This window comes from Protomyctophum bolini, assembly GCF_963924005.1.
Source record: "Protomyctophum bolini genome assembly, chromosome: 8".
In the NCBI taxonomy this organism is placed as follows: domain Eukaryota; kingdom Metazoa; phylum Chordata; class Actinopteri; order Myctophiformes; family Myctophidae; genus Protomyctophum; species Protomyctophum bolini.
In genome coordinates, this window is record NC_137869.1 from 1,626,429 (window position 1) to 1,653,416 (window position 26,988).

At 40.5% G+C, this 26,988-nt stretch overlaps 1 protein-coding gene across 1 annotated transcript in view; it reads left to right on the top strand.

Annotated features, from left to right (window-relative positions):
• LOC308319530 (uncharacterized protein) overlaps nucleotides 1–26,988 on the top strand; it is a gene marked incomplete at its 3' end in the record, with an annotated part of 46,333 nt that overhangs the window by 10,119 nt on the left and 9,226 nt on the right. The window contains exons 4-5 of the mRNA XM_080769635.1: nucleotides 3,175–3,312; nucleotides 23,930–24,067. Coding sequence (XP_080625761.1) covers nucleotides 3,175–3,312; nucleotides 23,930–24,067 — 276 coding nt within the window. The remainder of the gene's footprint in view (nucleotides 1–3,174; nucleotides 3,313–23,929; nucleotides 24,068–26,988) is intronic.

A 26,988-nucleotide genomic window follows, 5' to 3' on the forward strand; every position in this document is an offset into this window, starting at 1 on the left:
TATGTTTGTACAGTTTGTGGCAAAGGCTGTAGTCAAAAATCTCATCTAAAATCACACATGATGACTCATACAGGTGAAAAGCCTTTTATGTGTACAGTATGTGGCAAAGGCTGTAGTCAAAAGGGTGAACTCAATAGACACATGAGGACTCATACAGGGGAGAAACCATTTACTTGTCCAGTATGTGGTAAATGCTGTGCAAACACAAGTAATCTCAAATTACATATGATGACTCATACAGGTGAAAAACCTTTTACATGTACAGTTTGTGGAAAAGGCTTTAGCGGATTGTCTGATCTAAAGCTACACGTGAGGAGTCATACAGGCGAGAAACCCTATGCTTGTACAGTCTGTGGCAAAGGCTGTAGTAAAAAAACTCATCTAAAATCACATATGATGACTCATACAGGTGAAAAGCCTTTTATGTGTACAGTATGTGGCAAAGACTGTAGTCAAAAGGGTGAACTCAATATACACATGAGGATTCATACAGGGGAGAAACCCTTTACATGTACAGTTTGTGGTAAGGGCTGTAATAATCAGAGTGATCTAAAGAAGCATATAAGGACTCATACAGGTGAAAAACCATTTACATGTACAGTTTGTGGCAAAGGGTGTAGTCGGAAGGATGAACTGACAACACACATGAGGACTCATACAGGGGAGAAACCCCATGCCTGTACAGTTTGTGGCAAAGGCTTTAGTCTAAATAGTCGTTTAAAATCACACATGATGACTCATACAGGTGAAAAGCCCTTTATGTGTACAGTATGTGGAAAAGGCTGTAGTCAGAAGGGTGAACTCAATAGACACATGAGGACTCATACAGGAGAAAAGCCCTTTTCTTGTACAGTATGTGGTAAATGCTGTGCCAACACGAGTAATCTAAAATTACATATGATGACTCATACAGGCGAAAAGCCTTTTACATGTACAGTTTGTGGCAAAGGCTTTAGTGGAATGTCTGATCTAAAGTTACACGTGAGGAGTCATACAGGGGAGAAGAAACCCTATTCTTGTACAGTCTGTGGCAAAGGCTGTAGTAAAAAAGCTCATCTAAAATCACATATGATGACTCATACAGGTGAAAAGCCCTTTATATGTACAGTTTGTGGCAAAGGGTGTAGTCGGAAGGATGAACTGACAACACACATGAGGACTCATACAGGTGAAAAACCCTTTACATGTACAGTTTGTGGCAAAGGGTGTAGTCGAAAGGATCGACTAAAAATGCATATGAGGACTCATACCTGCGGAATACCAGATGACTTATGATGATATTTATGGACAATGTAAGTTGTATGCTCAAGCAAACGCTTCTGCCTTTAAATGTAGTCATTGTTCAACTACAGTGCATGTCATTATTTTAGCCATATTGCACACTACTTTATACTGCCCATCTGTGGTCATTTATAGGAAATCTAGTATGCAAAGGTTGCACAATATACAGCCACAACACCTTGATTAGGTAGTATTGCTTTGTTTTCTAAATGTAACTAGGTTTTCTTCATTTCCTGATTTGGATTTAGGTGGTTTATTCCCGACAGCAGAGAGGCAATGAGAATACTCCTTCTCATTGCATCATTTTAAAGCACTTTTAAGAATTTCAATGTTCAAGTTCTGAAAACCGCATCGTTGTGGCTCTCGAACCCCACTATGAGCTGTTAACGCTGTACATCCAGACTAAGGTTGAAATGTCTGTTTTGTACTACTTTACATCCTTTTACTGACTTGTTATTGCCTGCCGTGTTATGTATATTTATTTGTACATTGTGTTTGGACCTGAGTCAGCTAATAAAGTGAATTGAATAAGCTCTCAACTTGTGAAATGTGACAAAGGTTTTTGTCAAATGTGTCACCTACAAACGCACAATGACTCATACAGGTGAGAAACCCCTTTAACATTTGGAGGCAAAGGGTGTAGTCGAAAGGATCAGATACTGGTTCTGTTCTCCAGACTGTATTGTCTGCGTTCTTTCCACAAAATAATTGAAAACGCCTGATAGTGGGCTCGATAAGCCCGATCGATGCTGTCCTTGTCATCAATAGAAATGAAGGCACGGCCCTAACCAGGCGGGCCTGAGGCCCCGCCTGGCCTTCCTAATTAGCACACATTCAACGCCCTGCCCGGCCCAAAGACGTCAATTTAAAAAAGTTCCATACCTGGGCTTTCCCAGACCTGTAGTTTCAGCGCGACCTCGCCCGCTTCTCGCCCTCTTACTGGTTATATTAAAACTCATTACTATCCTTTCCGTCCTAGTCCTATTTCCCAATCGCGCTCCCTGCCGAAGGGGGTTCTATTGATTCAGAACGTCGATGTTGGGGCTCATAAAAACTCTGCGCTCCCTCACGGCTACGATATTAACGCTGCTGATGACTTTTAAAGTTACGATCGCCACACTAGTTATAATAAGGCAATTTGCTTCCGGTTCATTTGGGGGTGAATTTCGGGACTTTCAAAATAAAATGCCCGGGTGTTACAGGCAGCGGTGAGGGACATTAGACTGAATCACGGGTGGCAGTGAATGAGTTTTATGGAGTTGATGAGTTTTTCTAATTATTAACTTATGTTTTTTAAAACAAATGTACATTTGACACATTTTTGCTAAAGACATGTATAGACAGACGTCCATTTTAATCAAACCACAGGTGGCCTTGGACGTGTATACACGTCTTATGGCTATTTTACTGTATATATATATATATATATATTTATATATCATTTTTAGCCTTTCCTTCTTCACCGTACTCCTTGTGTTTCGCGCATCCGTGCTGCAATTCACTTCCTTGTTTACGGCTCCAAAAGAATGGCGCGTAACTCCTAATCTAGGGTGCTCTCCATGGTTGGGACGAAAAGGACAATGTTCTGTCTTCATTTCTGACTTCAGCATGCACATCTCGTTGGGAATATAAACACTTCTAAAGAGACTTTAGCGTGACCAGCGTGAGGTAAGAACGGAAGATTTTGCCTCCCAGTTTTATGGGGGGAACGGAAGGGGCGACCTTTCAGAGTAAAATCTGCCATAGCTGCTGACACTTTAACGCCTTTATTTTGAAAGATGCTGGCGGCATCGGTTGTGTTAATTTTAACAGAAGTAACCCTACACTACATGGACAATAATACACTTCAAACTTTTAATTATATTTCTTTCATGTTTTCTTTTTTCCCTCTAGACTTCCTGCACCTCCCTGAGTGTAAAGAGGAGGTTTCCCCTGAAGAGGAGAGGAGCTCCAGTCTGGTCCAGGATGAACCACAACCTCCACAGATTAAAGAGGAACAAGAGGAGCTACTACTAGGACCAGAAGAGGCTGGTGGGTCAATGTTGACATTTCTAGCAGTGAAAAGTGAAGAAGATGAAATCACAGAGACAGAGCCTCTAGCCAGTACCTCAGTTGAACACATGAAAACACAAGCTTACATAGAGTCCTGGGTACCGTCACACCCCAAAATGATCGACCAGCCCCTCTCTTCACGCTGTTTTGAATCTGACACAGATGACCGTGAAGAAGAAGATGACGATGATGACGACGACGACACAGAGGCAGAGCCTCTAGCCAGTACCTCAGCTGAACACATGAAAACACAGGCTTATGTACAGCACTGGGTACCGTCACAGCCAATGGATTTTGACCTGCCCCTCTCGTCACACTGTTCTGAATCTGAAGAACCCTATGCTTGTAAAGTTTGTGGCAAAGGTTTCAGTCGTATAAGTCATCTAAAAATACACATGATGACTCATACAGGTGAAAAACCCTTTACATGTACAGTTTGTGGTAAAGCCTTTAGTCAAAAGTCGGGTGTAGAAAGACACCTGATGAGTCATACAGGTGAAAGACCCTTTACATGTACAGTATGTGGAAAAGGCTGTATTAAAAAGTCAGATCTAGAGAGACACATGATGACTCATATGACTCGTACACGAGATAAGCCCTTTTATTGTACAGTATGTGGTAAAGGCTGTATAAACACAATTCATCTAAAAACACACATGAGGACTCATACAGGTGAAAAGCCTTTTGCATGTACAGTTTGTGGCAAAGGCTGTAGTCAAAAGTGTCAACTAGAAAGACACATGATGACTCATACTGAGGAAAAACCCTTTACGTGTACAGTCTGTGGTAAAGGCTGTGCAAACACAAGTAATCTCAAAACACACATGATGACTCATACAGTTGAAAAGCCTTTTACATGTACAGTTTGTGGCAAAGGTATTATTGGAAATGCTCTTCTAGAAAGACACATGAGGAGTCATACAGGGGAGAAACCCTATGTTTGTACAGTTTGTGGCAAAGGCTGTAGTCAAAAATCTCATCTAAAATCACACATGATGACTCATACAGGTGAAAAGCCCTTTACATGTACAGTATGTGGCAAAGGCTGTAGTCAAAAGAGTGAACTAAAAAGACACACGAGGACTCATACAGGGGAGAAACCCTTTACTTGTACAGTTTGTGGTAAGGGCTGTAATAATCAGGGTGATCTAAAGAAGCATACAAGGACTCATACAGGTGAAAAACCCTTTAAATGTACAGTTTGTGGCAAAGGGTGTAGTCGAAAGGATGAACTGACAACACACATGAGGACTCATACAGGGGAGAAACCCCATGCCTGTACAGTTTGTGGAAAATGCTTTAGTCTAAAAAGTCATTTAAAATCACACATGATGACTCATACAGGTGAAAAGCCCTTTATGTGTACAGTATGTGGAAAAGGCTGTAGTCAGAAGGGTGAACTCAATAGACACATGAGGACTCATACAGGAGAAAAGCCCTTTTCTTGTACAGTATGTGGTAAATGCTGTGCCAACACGAGTAATCTAAAATTACATATGATGACTCATACAGGCGAAAAGCCTTTTACATGTACAGTTTGTGGCAAAGGCTTTAGTGGAATGTCTGATCTAAAGTTACACGTGAGGAGTCATACAGGGGAGAAACCCTATGCTTGTACAGTCTGTGGCAAAGGCTGTAGTAAAAAAACTCATCTAAAATCACATATGATGACTCATACAGGTGAAAAGCCCTTTATGTGTACAGTATGTGGCAAAGGTTGTCGTCAAAAGGGTGAACTCAATGTACACATGAGGACTCATACAGGGGAAAAGCCCTTTTCTTGTACATTATGTGGCAAATGCTGTGCAAACACGAGTAATCTAAAATCACATATGATGACTCATACTGGTGAAAAGCCTTTTACATGTACAGTTTGTGGCAAAGGCTTTAGTGGAATGTCTGATCTAAAGTTACACGTGAGGAGTCATACAGGGGAGAAACCCTATGCTTGTACAGTCTGTGGCAAAGGCTGTAGTAAAAAAACTCATCTAAAATCGCACATGATGACTCATACAGGTGAAAAACCCTTTACATGTACAGTTTGTGGCAAAGGGTGTAGTCGAAAGGATCAACTAAAAATGCATTTGAGGACTCATACCTGCGGAAAACCAGATGACTTATGATGATATTTATGGACAATGTAAGTTGTATGCTCAAGCAAACACGTCTGCCTTTAAATGTAGTCATTGTTCAACTACAGTGCATGTCATTATTTTAGCCATATTGCACACTGCTTTATACTGCCCACCTGTGGTCATCTTACAAGAAATCTAGTATGCAAAGTTTGCACGTTGCACAATATATATATATATATATATATATATATATATATATATAGTCACCTTGATGAGGCAGTATTGCTAGGTTTCCTGAGAAATGAACATTTTGGAGCAAATACAACGATGCAATGAGAATACTCTTCTCATGTTCAAGTTCATGCAACGCCTGGATGTTTCTGAAAACAGCGTCGTTGTGGCTCTCTCAAACCCCACTATGAGCTGTTCACGCTGTACATCCAGACTACGGTTGAAATGGCTGTGTTTTGTACTATTTTACACGCTTTTACGGACTTTTTCATTGCCTGTCGTGTTCTGTCTGTTTCTTTGTGCATTGTCTATGGACCTGAGTCAGCTAATAAAGTGAAGTGAATTGAATAAGCTCTCAACTTGTGAAATGTGACAAAGGTCTTTTTTGTCAAATGTGTCATCTACAAATGCACGATGACTCATACAGGTGAGAAACCCCTTTAAGGGTGTAGTCGAAAGGATCAGATACTGGTTCTGGTCAGACTGTATTGTCTGCCTTCATTCCACAAAATGATAGAAAATGCCTGATATTGAGCTCGATAAGCCTGATCGATAAGGTGCTGGTTATCAATACAAAATGAACGATCTCCATCCCTGGTCCCTTATCGCATCTCTCTTATCGCAAAAAAAAACAAATAAAATAAGTAATGAATTAAAATTAAAATGTTACCGAAAAGCAACGCTGGGTCTTACAGGGTTGAAGAAAAATCAATCATATTGAACATGCAGATCTTAACCCATTCTGACCTGAGATCAGATTCATACGAGGTTTCCACTGGACAACACACACTGGTCTGATTAACCCATTCTGACCTGAGATCAGATTCTAAAAATGTCAGTCTTTCCTTAGATTTTTCAAAAATAGCAGACCTACAAGCTCGTAGCGCGCCACTCGGTGGCGCGCTACGAGCTTGTAGATCTGCTGTTTTTCAATAGCTAAAGCATAACATGATGCCGACACCAAAACGGGTTCCCGGTCAGAATGGGTTAAACATTAGAATACAGATAAAATACAGGGACAGTGAAAGGACGGAAATGTACTGTATGACAAGAAGAAAAAAGCACAATAATCAGAAGTCAGACAATAAAACCGCTATAGGAGAACATTGAGCACAGATTTACGGAATGAAAATCAAAAACCTCAAAAATTGAGTTATGAGGTTTTCCCCCCAGACAGCGACCTTTCTGAATTATTGATATGTATTTCACAGCAAGCCTGCAAGGCGTAAAAGAGTAAGATGGAAGCAACTTTGGGTGTTTTCCCGAAAAAGATTGGCGATGTACTGTAAACTGGAAAGATATTTGTTTTGCTACAGATGCAAGCCGCACAGGCAGCACAAACATGAGATGGCCATGATGTCCTTACATACATACATATGCGGTCTAGCTCAACTTGGACTCAGGGGGGTGGACGCCTCTGCCTTGCATAGTCCCCAGTGAATAGGCAGTTTGCCCTTCACTCATGGTAACCCTATTTTGGACTTATTTTTAAATATATTAAGGTATTGCGGGCAGGGATATTTTTTTAAATACATACATACATTTTAGAAGTTGAAGCAGTTTTTAAGGACTCACTTTTAGGCCAGTGCACCAGAGCAAGCTTTTGCCTTTTTTTAAACCCCACCCATTTTAACCAAATACATACATACATACATACATACATACATACATACCATTTGTTTTAAATATAGGAAGGTTTTATGGGCTGGGCTTTTTACTAAAAAGCCCCCCCTTTTAAAATACTACACACATACATACATACCCACCTACATACATACATTTCAGACGTTTTAGCAGTTTTTAAGGACCCACTTTTAGGCCAGTGCACCAGAGCAAGCTTTTGCCTTTTTTTAAACCCCACCCATTTTAACCAAATACATACATACATACAGTCATAGTTAGGTATGCGGTCTAGCCTAACTTGGACTCAGGGGGGTGGACGCCTCTGCCTTGCATAGTCCCCAGCGAATAGGCATTTTGCCCTTCACTGGTAACCCTATTTCGGAGTAGTTTTAAATAAATTAAGGTTGGTGGGCTGGGCTTTTTACAAAAAAGCCCCCCTTTTAAATACTACACACATACATACATACATACATACATACACTGAAAGAAAAAAAACGTTGGTTTAACATGAATGAAATATGGACATTGGTTCCACATGAATGGTTTGCTTTGGCAGCACTAGCTCCAATTGTCTAGGTTAAACACATCTATATGAACTTACCCTAATGCAATTGAACAGTGTTACTTATACATGTTTCAATCACGTTGGGTCAACATGATTTACTTAAGGTCATTCAATGTATTAGTACATGTTTCAATCAAGTTGGGGCAACATGATTCAGTTAACTTCATTCAATTTACTATTAAATGTTTCAAATACATTATGGCAACATGATTCAGTCATATTCATTATTCTAGCTACATGATGTGATCATATTAGTCCAACACAATTTGATCCATGCAAAAGAAAAGTTTATTTGTATTAATGCAGGGAACAGTACGTGCATTTATGCATTACAATGCATTACATAACAACATTAGTTATGTTAACAACATTAACAACATTAATTTTAACAAAATTTTAATTAAAATTAATTTAATTAAAATTTTAACAACATTTTAATTAAAATTAAAATTAATTTAACTCGGGTTCAGCGCATAAATGAGCCCCAACAACATGGCCGTTGCAAAGGCCACATTATCCAGGTCTTGTACCACCGTGACTCCCTCAAGGACAATTCTGACATTGTCCTCACTGGTGTTTTTGATGACGATGATCCCCATTGTCGTCTTCTCCAAGGCAGCATCACTGATTGTCTCCTCCACATCCTAAGTGTTCACAAAAAGGCATTATTAGTTATAATCAATAATGAGCTGCAACTGTGAATTCCATCTGTGGTTAATGAGATGCAATCTGCTTTGAGTCTGTATAACTTTTTAACTTTTTTTATTATAAATATTTGAAGCTTTTTAAGAAAACCTAGGTCAGGATTTAGAAGGCATTTTTGTAATCAGTCTTATGTCTAAATGGGTTAAGTCACAACTATGTATAGCATCACATTTGACTTGGCAGCAGTTAACAACACTGCCGCTTGAGTGTTGGCAAAAAGCATCAGTGGTTCTTCAAAGATGTACACAGTGCATGTATACACTGTACAGTCACTTACTATGAATTCCTGCACAAGGTCTCCAGGATCCTCGTTGAGGTAGATGCAGAGTCCTTTTATTATGCAGTCCCTTCCTTCGTCCGTGTCATCCTGAAAGATAAGGGACAGAACAGACTCTTAAAACTCAAATACATAAGCGGTGCTTGCAGGTTAACATGTTTTTGTAAAAAGAAAAAAAGGCCTACAAAGCTCACAATGCATCACATAGTGCCATGAGCTTGTAAATAGTTTATTTTGTTTGTGTGACACTTTTATATGATGAAGCAGAGTTTAAATGTAATAAAAATCAGACCAGTCTGAAGAGAGTGGTGCAACAGCACCCCCTATTGGTACTCTAAACATAGTCCCACCAAACGTAGTCCCACCAGGACAAAGCTGTTCCTTCACTTAAAAATAAAAGTTTAAATATGGAGACACAAGGTTTCTGCCTGAGCAGCAATATAGTTCCATTACAGTAAAGTAAGTACACATGGATGTGACACATAAAAATTAAACTGAAAAAGGAGGAGGAAGTCTGCACACCGTTTTAAAAGCTTATACCTGACGAAGGCCACAGAAGGTGATAATTAAAGTTGTTAAGGAGCTTTTAAAACAGTGTTCAGACTTCCTTCTTTTTCTGTGTACATATACACAGTAGCACACCCATGGTTGCATACATTCTTGCACCTATAAACACACTCAGTACACCTATCAACCTTGGTATAATGTATTTTGAAAACGTCAAGAAACATGTTCCAGGGAAGCAGTTGCCATAAGCAAAGATTTGAGCTAGAAATCTAAAATCTAAATCATTTTAATCATATGTTATACTTTACCTATTGGAAAATAGCCGATCTACAAGCTCATAGCGCGGCACCGAGTGCCACGCTAAGAGCTTTTAGATCTACAATTGTTTCTTTCAGAGTGAACGTTTTTAGCTCAAATCCTTGCTTCTCTGCAGTCCCTGGAACAACATATTTTCAGATGGGGGTCGACGGCCAAATAAATATAATTCTGGGGCTCCGCGACATTAAAAAGTTTGAGAACTACTGTCTAAATGGATTAAGATAACTTACTGTGTCCATGTTTCGTCATCTCTTTCAGTGTTTTCCCTTTCTGCCCAGTTGCGCTTTCAAACAGCTTCAGCAGGTTTTCAGAGTACATGTCCAGCTGTGACAGGAACCTTGACTGCAGAGGCATGTGTGTGATCCGTTTAAACTCTGCATCAATCTGAAAACACACAAGCACACAGCGCTTTATGAGACAATTTTCATTAATATGGCATTCATAAGTAAGTCACATACTGTGTACACTGTCATAGCACTTAGTTCCTACTAACCTCAGTCACATTAAAGAGAGCTGGCCATCTTGTTGTGAACTCGCTGATCATGGGATCTACTAGATAGTTCTACATGACAAACCTTACACGTCCACATTCACAGCAACAGTCACTGAAAATGAAGAGAACGTTGAAATTAGAAATCAATAAATGTCGTCGATTTCGGCCAAAAAACCTTGCATTTAATTTTAATAAATTAATGCCATACTTCATCACAACATTGTCATGATGAAGTAGGGGAACTCAGTGTCATGCATCAAGTTGTGAGCTGTAGATTGGTGGTTATAGGAATGTACAGCAACAAACAAAATGTTTCACCTATAACGTGACCATATTGAGTAGTGTGTATTTTATGAATAAATAACCAATGAAAGTACTAACAATAACAACGATATTAATCAGATTGTAGAAAATTCCCAATAGCTTCATTTATTTGCCTTATTTTGTACAGGCCTATTTTGGGCAACCTCACTTTAGTTCAGGATGCCTGAACTAAAGTTGGAAACTGGGTCCTATAGAATGACTAGAGGTTGCCCAAAATAGGCCTGGACAAAATAAGGCAAATAAATGAAGCTATGGGGAATTTTCTACACAGATCATTTGATAGTTAAGATTGGGGAGGCAGTACTCACCACAAGGAAATGAGCCTTGATGTGATACAAAGATCTTTTGGACACAACTCGAGCCACTACAGGTTGTTTGTCTGAAACAAAGACAACAGTAATCATGCAACTGTCGGTCTGTACTTAGGAACCTATTCAGTCATTTTGTTCATTTAAGAGAGTATTACCAGTGAAACAAGACAGCTTCGGACCAGGGAGGTGCTGAACACAGGTATTTCAGGAGGTTGTAGGTATCAGGAGGTACAGTCACTGAAAATGAAGAGAACATTGAAATTAGAAATCAATAAATGTTGTCGATTTTGGCCAAAAAACCTTGTATCTAATTTTAATAAATGAATGCCTCATCTTATAATTCATCACGACATTCTCATGATAAAGTAGGGGAACTCAGTGTCATACATCAAGTTGTGAGCTGATCATTTAGCAAACTGTAAGGCTAATCAAAGCAACCATCTTATTCAGTAAACTAGTGTCGATGGCATGACACCATTCTAACAATACTGACTAAACCAGACTATAGACTGTAGAGTAGCAGAGTGAAGAAAACCATTGCAATGACAAAATATATACTCTTACATCAAGCAGTAGAATAATACAAAGGGTGTTGTTGAACTTTACATATATGCACAGAGACAGCAGAGTGTGTTTTGAGACAATAGAATGTTAATTTCTCCCAACACCTGAAGAGAGCCTCAGAGAGTAAAGAACAATGGCTGATACTTGGCAAGTTGGCTAAGGTTCACACCAGCCCCTTTTGGGTAGACAGGCAGTCTTCACTCATGAACCCTCACATTAGCACATAATATATGAAAAGCACAAGTGCAATGTGCATTTTTTTATTGCTTGGTGTTCCAGTTACATTCTATGACACAGTTTAGTATGAATTTGCACTAGTTTAAGCAGAGAAAAGAGAGTAAAAGAGTATTACCAGTGAAACAAGACAGCTTCGGACCAGGGAGGTGCTGAACACAGGTCTTTCAGGAGGTTGTAGGTATCAGGAGGTACAGTCACTGAAAATGAAGAGAACATTGAAATTAGAAATCAATAAATGTTGTCGATTTTGGCCAAAAAACCTTGTATCTAATTTTAATAAATGAATGCCTCATCTTATACTTCATCACGACATTCTCATGATAAAGTAGGGGAACTCAGTGTCATACATCAAGTTGTGAGCTGATCATTTAGCAAACTGTAAGGCTAATCAAAGCAACCATCTTATTCAGTAAACTAGTGTCGATGGCATGACACCATTCTAACAATACTGACTAAACCAGACTATAGACTGTAGAGTAGCAGAGTGAAGAAAACCATTGCAATGACAAAATATATACTCTTACATCAAGCAGCAGTAGAATAATACAAAGGGTGTTGTTGAACTTTACATATATGCACAGAGACAGCAGAGTGTGTTTTGAGACAATAGAATGTTAATTTCTCCCAACACCTGAAGAGAGCCTCAAAGAGTAAAGAACAATGGCTGATACTTGGCAAGTTGGCTAAGGTTCACACCAGCCCCTTTTGGGTAGACAGGCAGTCTTCACTCATGAACCCTCACATTAGCACATAATATATGAAAAGCACAAGTGCAATGTGCATTTTTTTTATTGCTTGGTGTTCCAGTTATATTCTATGACACAGTTTAGTATGAATTTGCACTAGTTTAAGCAGAGAAAAAAATCGCGGAAAATTCGTCTATTTTATAATGTTATTTTTAGTGAATTTCTCTGGAAATCCACGTCAGGTTGAACATGGTCAAATAACAAGCTAATCCCGTAAATCATTTGAGAAAGCATGGTAGCCTGCGTTAGCATAAAACACAACAGTTTAAGCAGAGAGAAAAATCGCGGAAATTCGTCTATTTTATAATGTTCTTTTTAATGAATTTCTCTGGAACGGAAGGTCCAATCTGCTCAGTATAAAGTTTGTTTGATGCAGGACTTTGAGGACAATATCCACGTCAGGTTGAACATGGTCAAATAACAAGCTAATCCCGTAAATCATTTGAGAAAGCATGGTAGCATGAACGCTAGCCTGCGCTAGCATCATAAGAACACAACACCAGTCTAGGAAGATGGCATGATAACTAACCTGTGCTAGCATTGTTAACATAACACCACCAGGGAAATCCGGCTTATAATAATTATAATTAAGACTCATTATAGCCTTACCTTATGCTTTTAGGCTCCAGCATGTCTACTTGTCCACTGTCCAGCTCCCAAGCAGAAGAAAGAGGGGGAAGGAAAACAGGATACCTGGGTACTTCCTGCTAATTCGCGCCATACGTTTGACTTCCGATTCAATTGAAATATATTAGGTCAATGTGATTGAATCACTTTCAGGGTTAGGGCCGGTTAGGGCTTATGACTCACTTTAACTCAACACATTCTAATCACGTTATGTGGTCAAACATAAATTGTTGATGTTGAACATATATAATCTGTTCATTTAATCTCAACAAAGGGAGTTTTCATTTTTCTCAGTGTACATACATACATTTCAGACGTTTTAGCAGTTTTTAAGGACCCACTTTTAGGCCAGTGCACCAGAGCAAGCTTTTGCCTTTTTTTAAACCCCACCCATTTTAACCAAATACATACATACTGGTATGCGGTCTAGCTTAACTTGGACTCAGGGGGGTGGACGCCTCTGCCTTGCATAGTCCCCAGTGAATAGGCATTTTGCCCTTCACTGGTAACCTTATTTTGGATTTGTTTTAAATATATGAAGGTTTTATGGGCTGGGCTTTTTACTAAAAAGCCCCCCCTTTTAAAATACTACACACATACATACATACCCACCTACATACATACATTTCAGACGTTTTAGCAGTTTTTAAGGACCCACTTTTAGGCCAGTGCACCAGAGCAAGCTTTTGCCTTTTTTTAAACCCCACCCATTTTAACCAAATACATACATACATACATACATATCTACATGCATACATTTCAGAAGTTTTAGCAGTTTTTAAGGACCCACTTTTAGGCCAGTGCACCAGAGCAAACTCTTGCCTTTTTTTAAACCCCACCCATTTTAACCAAATACATAAAATCTGAATCCAACGCCCACCTTTTTCTCCCATCTCTGAATTACTGTATATGTTTCTTTTGATTTTTTTTACCTCCTTTATAATTAATTCCTGTTCTGTTCTTGACTGCCGGTATATAGAAGTGTCTTTTTGTACGTCTTTAAATGTTTTGATGAATTGAACAAGGTGGACCCTCTTGTAAACAAGTGCAATGCTTAATTGGGTCGTCCACTCACAGTTAACAGTCTTTGTATTGAGTTTGTGCTTGAAATGTACTGTAATTATTCAAACTGTTAATAAATATTTCAATATACATACATACATACATACATACATACATACATACATACATACATACATACATACATACATACACATACATACATACATACACACATACAGAGATTAAAATAGGGTGCATTTTGCATCCCAAAACGCAGTTTATAGTTGAGGGACGCAATAAAACAACGACCTCTGCATCCACGGGATGCACTACTGTACTACTGTACCGTTTTTTATTCTAGTTTATTTTGCTAGATTTAGTTATAATAATCATGTCTTCTTCTGTTTTCTACATGAAAAACGACATTACAACCATATCAAATGAAATGGGAGTTATGCTGCAATGTTATTTAAATGGAAAAATATGACTCCTATAATGTCTATAATGACCCTATAATGTCGTTGAAGTGGGACTCATAAAATGTCCTAAAAGTCCATCCCTGCATCCCCGGGACTAATTCCATTGAAAACCTATTTACATCACACTACATGATGGGAAAAGCTGGATAGCTGTCTGTGCAGTATTACCTCGTTTAATAATGCAACACTGCCCCCTTGGGGTTGAACCTTAGCTCTGCTCATCTGCTCAGATCAACTCCACATCACACGTTTTACAGGAACGTATACAAGTGGCCCTTAAAACAAGGCTCCATGACTTCCCAAAACACACTTGTCAGGCTCCTATACTTGGCCTCACCCCCCGAACCCACCTCACCCCTGCCCACTTTGACAGGCTGGAATGGCTAAGACATGAGTACAGCATCTTGCAATGGGTCTGGTCCACAAGATTCGATACACCACCAAGATACCCATGTACAGTACCTGTCTAAATACTTCCTTAATGTTAACAAAGTCCACACCCACAACACCAGAGGGAGTGCAACAAACCATGTACAACCCATATTCGGCACAAACAAGGGACTAAATTATTTTCGGCTCCTATGCCACCAAAATGTGGAACGCCCCTACCAACAGTCATTAAGACATGCAAATCCCTTGACTCCTTCAAATCCGCAAAAAAAAAACACAAGGTGGACCCTCTTGTAAACAAGTGTAATGCTTTATTGGGTCGTCCACTCACAGTTAACAGTTTTTGTATTGAGTTGTGCTTGAAATGTAGGCCTACTGTAATTCTGCAAACTGTTAATACATATTTCAATCAATCAATCAATCAATCAAAACATACGGACGGCTGCAATTCGAAACTGGCACCCGTAAAATCGGAATCCCCCACCCACCCTTAATAATAATAATAATAATAATGTTGCAGCCAATTTGATGATTTTATATTGTGGTTAATTTCTGGTGAAGTTGCTATGACAACCTGGGCAGAGGCGGGCTCAGTCAATCACAGGCACAGCCTACTTCTATGCGTCACAGGTGCACGGCACAGCAGGGATTTGGGGAAACGCCACAGGGAAGCCACACAGTTTTTCAACCGTGCGTGTTTTGTTTGTTTTCAGTTGTTTTGAGTTTAAGTTTAAGTACCCGGTTTATGTTATGCCTTATCCACCCCCTGCAAGCAAAATAAAACAGCTTTAAATGCACTCAAAGAGACGACCTGATTTACTGTCATCATCACCACGCGTTGGAAAGAGCTTCAAGTTCACACCACATCCCTCACTGGCATCCTTCTCTTGTTGAAAAGTTGCCTTTACAAATAATAATAATAATAATAATGTGTTTTCCCTCCTTTCATGATGAATTGAAAACGGTGGACCCTCTTTAGTTGTAAACAAGTGTAATGCTTTTGTATTTATAATATTTCAATCAATCAAAACAAGTTCCATCTCTGACCACTACGCCTCGCGGCTTCAACGTTAGCCATGCAGCCGTTCTGGGCGCTTTGGAGGAGGCGGAGGCGACAGAGACGGAGATACAGTCAGCCACTTCTACTGTATTTAATTACTTTGATAATACGTCACCGAACTCCTTGTTCTTTGGAATATGTTTGCATGATGATGTCTTTCAGGTAAGCGTCTTTGTTGCATACTAGTCTGTAACACTATCATTGTGTTTGTAGTACGACATGAGTATCGTGTCTATAGTATGCTAGCTCTGATTCCATAGCTCTAATGCATTCGCATTAGAACTATGGACCAGGGCTAGCATCGGGCTAACGGCCTCGGCCTGGTAGTGAATCAACAGCCCCGTTTAGCCTCACAGAAGAGGTTCCGTGGAAAGGTATCCCTGCTTATAGGAGAAATGCCCGGGTCGAGCCTTCCAGAAGCACAAGCAGTGACGGAAACCCCTTTTCACAGTATCGAACCCAAAAGTAAAATGTATTTCTAAAGAGCTATAGTGCTAGTAAACGTGTGCTCTTATTCTGAAGACGGAAATCGTATTGTTTGTTGTTCCTTCTTGCTGCTGACGGAACACACATAGTTTGTTCTCATGGCGTTGAAACAGGACGAGAAACAAAGATAAGAGCGGTCCTAAATAAACAGTAAAAACGCCTCAAATGGAGTCTGTTTTACAGCGTTTACTGAATGAACATGTTCAATGAGTCAGAATTAAGGTCTGTGGATGGAGGTAAGTCGGGAGTAAGGCACATCCAAATCCAATGCTGGCTATATGTATGTAGGAGTCCTCTGTAAAAGCTGATTTTTTGTTTGGACGTGGTGTTGGGTGCCTGCACATGTGCACACATGGCATCAAGGCATGGTGTTGTGTGCAGGCGCCCTGCACTCTGTCTTTCGTTTTCTTTTACCCCCTGTCGTGTAATTTCATCACCTTACACTGACTAGAACGCATACAGAGTGATGTCTGCCAGGGCCTCTCGTTGAGACAATAGTATGCTAAACTTCTTATCACACCCGGCCAGGACAAGCTACTTGACTATGCGTTCCTTGCAGTCAGTCAGACTAGACATTGACCTACTTAGCATCACCCTAGCAGTGACCCAAATGTATAGTTGGACATTTGAACATAGCTTATATATGAATATCATGAAATATGGATACCACACCCCCTTTTCCCCTCACTGTATATGTATTTTTTCCCCTTTTTGCTTCCTATATGATGAATTCCTGTTCTGTTCTTTAACTACATAGAAGTGTCTATTTGTTTGTCTCTAAATGTTTTGATGAATTGAACAATGTGGACCCTGTTGTAAACAAGTGTAAGGCTTAATTGGGTCGTCCACTCACAGTTAACAGTCTTTGTATTGAGTTTGTGCTTGAAATGTACTGTAATTCTGCAAACTGTTAATAAATATTTCAATCAATCAATCAAACATAGACTACTGAATATGATGCTGTTGTTGTTGAAATCATGATAACATCTCAGGGGTCTTCAACAGGGGGGGGGGGGGGGGGGGGGTCCGGGACCCAGAGTTATCTTACAGCCAGGGGGTCCCCCAAATAGTTGTATGATGATGATGGGGTTTGACTGATTGATTGAAGTATTTATTAACAGTCTGCAGAATAATTACAGTACATTTCAAGAACAACTCAATACAAAAACTGTTAACTGTGAGTGGACGACACCATTACACTTGTTTACAAGAGGGTCCACCTTGTTCAATTCATCATAACATTTAGAGAAGTACAAATATACGGAACCTCAGCCGAATAGCTGATCTCACAACAAGGCACTGTGAGCTTGCAGATCGGCTATTTTAGGAAATAGTTGGTGTAGAGGTAGCTCTGGTCCATAACTCCTTCTTGATTGATTGATTTATTCACAGTAGTGATGCACCGAATATTCGGCTGCAGAAAATATTCGGCAGAAAATGGCTAAAAATGCATTTTCGGCCTATTCGGTTTCGGCCCTAATAGGCAGAAAATATATCGCCGAATAGTGTATGTAATTAATGCATTCAAAAGAGCTGAATAAATGTTTTATCGACCCATATTAGTGATTATTATTTAATTATTTAAGTTTTGCCATAACCATTTATTTTGCCATAAATCAGGTAGCTTTAAAGGTACGGCCATGACAGCAATGGTAGGAAAAACGATATATAATATTAATCATATTCGGATATTCGGTATTCGGCCAACTGTTTCCTATATTTAGTATTCGGTTTTCGGCCAAGAATTTCCCTTTCGGTGCATCCCTAATTCACAGTTTGCAGAATTACAGCACATTTCAAGTACAACTCAATACAAAAACTGTTAACTGTGAGTGGACGACAACACAATAAAGCATTACACTTGTTTACAATAGGGCCCACCATTTTCCAGCTCAGTGGCCTTGTGGTTAGAGTGTCCGCCTCTAACCTATCGGGCCTATCGGGCAAAAGCGCAGACAAAGTACAGAGCCAAGTTCAGCCAACATTCACGTTGAATCAGAATCGGTATTTATTGTCATCATATAATTATACAATGACATGTTAACTAAGTTGACTAAATGATTGAGGGTTCAGATAATGTGTGTCAAACAAATCTAAAACAGTTTAGCCCATTTTGACCTGAGATCAGATTCTAAAAATGTTCTTCTACATCCTGACAGTTTTCTGAAAAAGCTACGTTTCTATGTCAGTCGTTCTTCCATTTTAAAAAAATAGCAGACCTACAAGGACGTAGCGCGCCACTCGGTGGCGCGCTACGAGCTTGTAGATCTGCTATTTGTCAATAGCTAAATCACAACATAATGATTTAGTGGTCCTTCCTTACTTCATCTCTCAGCTAGGTTAAAGTATTTCGCGTACATTCATGATTTAGTTTGTTCTATTAATATGTTGGATTAATGTATTTGCAGACAGTAAAACTTGACCTTTTGGCTCTTCCCTCCACATCAAACCTCTTTGCCCAGAATAGTCGATCTACAAGCTCACACGTGGAAAATGCTTAAACCCTATTCTGTGAGGAACCTTTTTTTTATTAGTTAATGCTAGGAAGAAAAAAAACATAAAAAATAAACTCTGCACACAAAGTTCGGAAAACCTAACTGTGGTCCATCATTACTCCATTTTAATAATGCCAATTGGCATTGTATCTTATATCATTTGAATCGTTTATTAGTCACCTTTACAACGAGATATAGCATGTAGTGATCGGACATTCCTGGAATGCGTTACACTGCTAAATCTGTAGGTTGCACCCCCCCCCCCCCCCCCCAAATGGCAAATGTCTGGTATTCAACTCTTGCTTTGAGTTGCATAGTGAATTGGTTGATTGCACTCTCCCACAGTAATATGGAACAAACAACACATTTTGACAATATTTATGTTATACCTTTAGCTATTGAAAAATAGCAGATCTACAAGCTCACCGAGTGCTGCGCTACGGGCTTGTAGATCTGCTTTTTTTATCTTGAAATTGTGGCGCAAATCTTTGAAGAATATATTGACTCAAATCTTTGCTTCTGGGGGGGGTCCCTGGAACAGCATAGTTTCAGATGGGGGTTGGCGTCCAATTACATATAATTCTGGGGGGGGGAATAATGGACCAACGTTGTGCCCATCTTAAATTTTGTTCTGTCCTGTCCTGTCCTGTCCCAACAGGACCAGAGGCCACTGCACGTCGACCGCCAGACCCTGCAGTCTCTTCAAACTGATGTCATCCTGACCGCCAGACCCTGCAGTCTCTTCAAACTGATGTCATCCTGACCGCCAGACCCTGCAGTCTCTTCAAACTGATGTCATCCTGACCGCCAGACCCTGCAGTCTCTTCAAACTGATGTCATCCTGACCGCCAGACCCTGCAGTCTCTTCAAACTGATGTCATCCTGACCGCCAGACCCTGCAGTCTCTTCAAACTGATGTCATCCTGACCGCCAGACCCTGCAGTCTCTTCAAACTGATGTCATCCTGACCGCCAGACCCTGCAGTCTCTTCAAACTGATGTCATCCTGACTGCCAGACGGACGGTTCAGCAATGATGAATGAGAACCGAATAAGAGGTAGAAGATAAAAACACACAGCTTCCTTGGTGGATATCTATTTGCTTTGCAGGTGGCAGCTCTGTGTGTGTGTGCGTGTGCGTGTGTGCGTGTGTGTAGGGCTGGGTATCGTAGCTCTGTGTGTGCATGCATGTAATAATAATAATAATAAAACTTTATTTGTAGCACCTTTCATGACATGAAATGCAGCTCAAAGTTCTTTACAGAGCAATGGAGAAAAAAGAAAAGAAAAGCAAGGCATAAACATTAAAAAACAAGCAGTAATGCAATACAGTGAGGACATGAATAACAAAAAATAAAAGATCAATTTAAAAGCAAGGGTGTAGAAGTGGGTCTTGAGCTGTGCTTTAAAAATGTCTACAGAGGCTGCCTGTCGAAGGTACAGTGTTATTAAACAACAGGGGCTGCCTGTCGAAGGTACAGTGTTATTAAACAACAGGGGCTGCCTGTCGAAGGTACAGTGTTATTAAACTACAGAGGCTGCCTGTCGAAGGTACAGTGTTATTAAACAACAGGGGCTGCCTGTCGAAGGTACAGTGTTATTAAACTACAGAGGCTGCCTGTCGAAGGTACAGTGTTATTAAACTACAGAGGCTGCCTGTCGAAGGTACAGTGTTATTAAACTACAGAGGCTGCCTGTCGAAGGTACAGTGTTATTAAACTACAGAGGCTGCCTGTCGAAGGTACAGTGTTATTAAACTACAGAGGCTGCCTGTCGAAGGTACAGTGTTATTAAACTACAGAGGCTGCCTGTCGAAGGTACAGTGTTATTAAACTACAGAGGCTGCCTGTCGAAGGTACAGTGTTATTAAACTACAGAGGCTGCCTGTCGAAGGTACAGTGTTATTAAACTACAGAGGCTGCCTGTCGAAGGTACAGTGGGAGTTTGTTCCATGCCGTCGGCCCCTAGAAGCAAAAAGCTGCTTCCCCTAGGGCTGGGTATCGTTCAGCTCTGTGTGTGTGCATGTATGTAGGGCGGGGCATCGTAGCTCTGTGTGTGTGCATGTATGTAGGGCTGGGTATCGTTCAGCTCTGTGTGTGTGCATGTATGTAGGGCTGGGCATCGTAGCACAGCGCAAAGTAGAGTTCTCAAACTCTGCCTGAGTCCCAAACCTGACCTAACCCGATCTGGCCCGAAAACCGACACGACGTTTTCGAGCCGAGCCGGGCCCAAAATGTATGCTAATTGGTCTTGACGTGTATTTCCCGTGATTTATTTTTATTTATTTTTAAGAATGTTATAATACAAATAGCAATTTTGTTATTTGTGTAATGTGTATACATGTATTTATTATGAAGAGAGCTGCGCTGGTGAATCTTGGCGATTTTAACTTGTGACTGGAGGAGGAGGCGAGGCGGATGTTTTTATACGATCAATCGGATAAGCACACGATAGCTCGTTTTGGAAGCGGCAGGTTTTTGTCGTGTTTCACTGAGCTATCTTGTTAAACCCAGCTGGGAGCGGTGAATTTAACCTAATCATTAATCACCGTCACCGGTCACGGAGCGATTCATATACAGTAAGTGATATAACTCTGTAAACGCTAAACGCTATGATGATGATGACCACGCAATGTTACAGTCCACTGCACGATGATGACCACGCAATGGTACACACCTGTATCATGTACCGGCTTACAAAAAAGTTTCTTTGCGCCATGAAACCTAAACCTAACAGGAAGCCAGCCATTTGGAATTTATTGTAGCGTGTTTGCGCAATTTATGCCATTTTCACGTTTTGCACTTTAGCTAACTCCTCGTGGCAGGACGGTCCGTTCCAAATCAAACTCGCTCAGCGTACACAAAAGACCTTAACGATGAAACGTTATCGAAAACGTGAGTTTTTCGTAGAATGGCGTGACGGCGTCAAACAGGAAGTGAAAATAGCAGAGCTACAATATCAAGTTTTCTTTTTAAGTATTGAACGGATGGTCTTGGGAGTGGCGTCATTGGACTTGGTTCAGAGTCCTTGTCCTTCATTGGTGTAACATAGCCCCGCCCCCTCTTCTGATTGATTCTGGTTGATCTTTGATAGTTCCTATTTTTTGCTATAACCTTTCAACGGTTTGTTGCAGTTACAATATTAACGCTTCTGATGGCTTTTAAAGTTACGATCGCCACATTAGTTATCGGCGATCTTTCGTCCGATTAATTTGGGTTTGGCTTTTCAAATTAAAAGACCCAGCTGTTACAGGCAGCGTTAAGGGACATTAGACTGAATCACAGGTGGCAGTCAATGAGTTTTTAATCAAATTATTAAATTCCAATTTTTAAGACAAATGGAATTTAATTAAAACGAAGGTAACCTTTAATTATTTTTCTATCATATTTTCTTTTTTCCCCCCTCTAGACTTCCTGCACCTCCCTGAGTGTAAAGAGGAGGTTTCCCCTGAAGAGGAGAGGAGCTCCAGTCTGGACCAGGAGGAACAACCTCCACAGATTAAAGATGAACAAGAGGAGCTACTACTAGGACCAGAAGAGACTGGTGGGTCAATGTTAACATTATTGGGTGGTGTCATGGACTTGGTTCACGCCCCCTACTTCCGCTCTAAGGTCCTTTTTAAGGAGCGTCTGTAGATGACGTATTGGCCGAACATTGGCGTAAACATTGACGTATTGGCGAACATTGACGTATTGGCGTGAACATGACGTATTGACGTATTCTGACGAAAGGCAAACTCCGACTCTTAAAGTGAACGCGTATGGTGGCACCTGGAACTGGGTTTTTTGCTAACGGCTAGCTGCAATAAAAGAGTTAAGCGTCAACAAACGCCTAGTCCAAGCATCTCTTTCGGGTTTATAAACTGCTGATGGGTGGAAAATGACGCTTGCGCACGGCTGCAACTAGCAGCGACGGCAAAAAAAAACAGAAATGCTTTGCCGACGCTGCAAGTTGAAGCCGCACCCGAGCTGCATTTCACTTCCATCCACCAGCTATTTAAACACCAGGAAGAGACGCCTGGTCTGGGCGCTTCCTTGACGCGTATATGTCCCAGCGCCCTTTGTCATGAAGACTGGTGGGTGATGTCATTATACTTGGTTCAGAGTCCTTATCCTTCATTGGTGTAATGTAGCCCTGCCGGTAACAAGACTACTCGCCCCGTTTCTGTTTTCCTCCCAGAATTCTCCCCAGTGAGGGGTGGGAGAGGCTGGACAGCAGACGGCTGGACTTTGAATTTCTCTAACTGTAAACTTTCATGACAGCAGAACAGCCTAAGTACAAATATAATTTATGAAAAGCTACTACAGTGAAGTCTGTTCACAGAAGTTGTTGTAGGATATGTGGGGATTATCTGACGAGGTACCATTTGAGTGGGCAAAAACCTTACATATACTAAATAATACTAAATTGTTTATAGGTTCAATATAAGTCAAATAATATAGCCTTTCCACAGCAGTATCTTTTTATATTTTTCCAAAAAGAATACAAACAGCCAATAGCATATTACAAAGTTATCCCCCTCACTGGGGAAAATTCCGGGAGGATAAACGGGCATGCACCGGGGCGAGTAGTCCAGTATTCGCCCTGCCCCCTCTTCTGATTGGATAACATTCGGATACTTCCTATTTATTGATATAACTCTGACGTTTGATTCACGTCACTTGATTGGATTGAAAGTCCTGGGCCATGATGATTGGAGTCAATTATCCCCTCCACCTCTTCTGATTGGTCGATGGTAATAGTTTCTATCATTTGCCATAACTGTTGAACAGTTTGTCGTAGAGAGTCATGAGTCGCCTCACTCCGAACTAGTCCTTCGTTAGAGTTACTTAGCATTTCTCCCAGTTTTGATTGGTCGATATTTGCCCCTAAAGTGCACAGACGTGCGAGGGCCCGGTAATCGCTGCTTTGCAGCTTTAATTTCACATTTTTTAAATTCAACATTTTAAGACCAAAATGGGCCTTTAATTAAAACTGAGGTAACACTACGCTGCATGGACAATGATATAAACTTCCAAACATTTCGTTTATTTTTCTTTTGTTTTAAACATTTCATTGTTTTTCCTCGTTTTGTTTTTCCTAGACGTCCTGCACCTCCCTGAGTGTAAAGAGGAGGTTTCCCCTGAAGAGGAGAGGAGCTCCAGTCTGGACCAGGAGGAACCACAACCTCCACAGATTAAAGAGGAACAAGAGGAGCTACTACTAGGACCAGAAGAGGCTGGTGGGTCAATGTTGACATTTCTAGCAGTGAAAAGTGAAGAAGATGAAAACACAGAGACAGACCCTCTAGCCAGTAGCTCAAGTGACCACGTGAAATCACAAGCTTACATAGAGCACTCGGTACCGTCACAACCAATGGATATTGACCTGCCCCTCTCTTCACACTGTTCTGAATCTGAGGAACCCTATGGTTGTACAGTTTGTGGAAAAGGTTTCACTTATAAAGGTAATCTAACTTTTCACATGAGGACTCATACAGGCAAAAAGCCCTTTACGTGTACAGTTTGTGGCAAAGGTTGCACTCATAAAGGTGACCTAAATTATCACATGAGGACTCATACAGGTGAAAAGCCCTTTACATGTACAGTTTGTAGCAAACCATTCAGTAATAAAGGTAGTCTAAATGCTCACATTAGGACTCATACAGAAGAAAAACCCTTTCATTGTACAGTATGTGGTAAAGGCTGTGTAAACAGGATTCATCTACAAACACATATGAGGACTCATACAGGTGAAAGGCCCTTTACATGTACAGTTTGTGGCAAAGGTTGCATTCGTAAAAGTCAACTACAATTACACATGGTGGCTCATACAGGCGATGTAAAGCCCTTTACATGTACAGTTTGTGGCAAAGGTTGCAATCGTAAAGGTGATCTAAAATCACACATGATGACTCATACAGGTGGAAAGCCATGTACAGTTTGTGGCAAAGTTTTCAGTCAGAAAAGTCAGCTAAAATCACACATGATGACTCATACAGGTGAAAAGCCCTTTACTTGTACAGTATGAGGTAAGGGCTGTACTAATCTGGGTGATCTAAAACATTTAAAAAAGAATGTAAGGACGCATACAGGTGAAACGCCATTTACGTGTACAGTATGTGGCAAAGGCTGTAGTCAAGAGACTCAACAAAAAAGTTCACAGAAGTACTCGTACAGTGGAAGAAAACCTTTAGTTGTATTGTGTGGAGAAGATGCTTGGGTCGCAATGCACCTCTGAAGTTATGAGGATTCATACAGGGGAAAAGCTGTGAATAGTAGGAAATGATTCTTTCACATAAGCAGTCCGAGTCAACAATCTGACAATATCCACACGATTACATTTACAATTCAGGCATTTAGCAGACGCTGTTAATCCAGCGTGATTAAGCAATAACAAAAAGCATGGCCTGTACATCACATATGTACGCGCGGCGGTGGCTCAGGGGTAGAGTGCCTGGATGGGAACCGCAAGGTTGCCAGTTCGAACCCGGGCTCCCCCAGAGTTACTGTCGAAGTGTCCTTGAGCAAGACACTGAACCCCTAATTGCTCCCGATGTGCTAGTTGGTCTATGTAAAGCGCCTTGGATAAAGGCGCTATATAAATGCACCATTTACCATTTACCATATATAAAAAGTAGTTATCATGAAACATGCGTGAGCTAAGAACGTGACAGTTCCCCCCCCCCCCCCCATCTGAAAATATGTTGTTCCAGGAACCCTCTCAGTAGCAAAGATTTTAGTTAAAATGTTCACTTTGTAATAATATATATTCAATGATTTGAGGCACATTTTCATTTTTTTTCCAAAAATAGCAGACCTACAAGTTCATAGTGCGGCACCGAGTGCCGCGCTATGAACTTGTAGGTCTGCTATTTTTGAAAAATGAGCTTGTAGATCTGGGCTAATTCATCCAGATAGACGAATAACAGTTTAAGTCCAAATTTTATTCTGACCCCTCCACGAAAAGGCCTCGTTGTCCTGACCCCTTATCCATCATTTATACATGATGGATAGTTAGCGTGGACTTAAACTGTTGTGTGTCTATAGCATGCAACTGTCTATTAATATGTATCCAGCTTGATTTATGGCAATGCCGTAATGTACGTGTATTCATTATTCCTCTACTTGTTTTGTTGTATTTATGCCCATCAATTTAATTATGTTTTAGGTCCATTTACATTTTTCCACGGACCGTTTACAGTTTTCTGCCAATGCCCAGCCTACTGTACTGTCAGGTGTTCTGTATTACTCTTTGTTTTTGCGAACGCAGTGAGCACTAACTATGAGACCCTGCAGATCATGTCTGTCTGTCTGTGTGTCTGTCTGTCCCGCTGTTACACCACCTGCCCGCCACCAGAGGGCACAGCTGTATCACACACAAAACACACACACACACACACACACACACACACACACACACACACACACACACACACACTTTAACTTAAAAAACTTAAATTAAAAAAAAAAAAACTTAAAAACAAATTAACTTAAAAAAAAATCTTAAAAAAACCCAAATATGTACGAGCTGCGTTCGCTTCACGCCTTTGTGCGTCTTACTTGTTTCTACTCTTTATTTCCTCATTCAATTTGATTCTGGTGTTTTGTAAATAAAATGTGAGGTCCTCAGTTGACCCACTCCTATTTGTGTGTGATTTTGTGTCATTTGCCTCGACTTGCATGTAAGTTTTAACCTATTGTTAATCATAGCCTAATTAGGCTTTACTTTTTGTTTAACTCCCTACATAATATATATTCCAGACAGATGTGTTAATGCTATTAAATACTAAATAAATGTTATAGGTGCAATGTTTATTCTGTTTAGTAATATGCCTTGGGGGAAGCCAAACGGGTAAATATTTGGTACTGAGCGCTCCCAGACGAAAGGTTCCTGACTCGAGAGGTACCTCGATATAAAAGTTGCTATTTTGTCCAAAATGTAAAAAAAAGAAGAAAATCACTGGCCAGTGGCCACTGCGTCATTCAAAACCCTGATAGGGTTGCGTAATAGGTACGTAATAGGTCTGCCGGTAATGCTGGTCTTTGCTCCGTGGTTACCAGACCGTCCTTCCGATGGAAAGTCTGGTGACACTGACTGACGGCAGGTTACTACGAGTCTGGTGACACTGACTGACGGCAGGTTACTACGAGTCTGGTGACA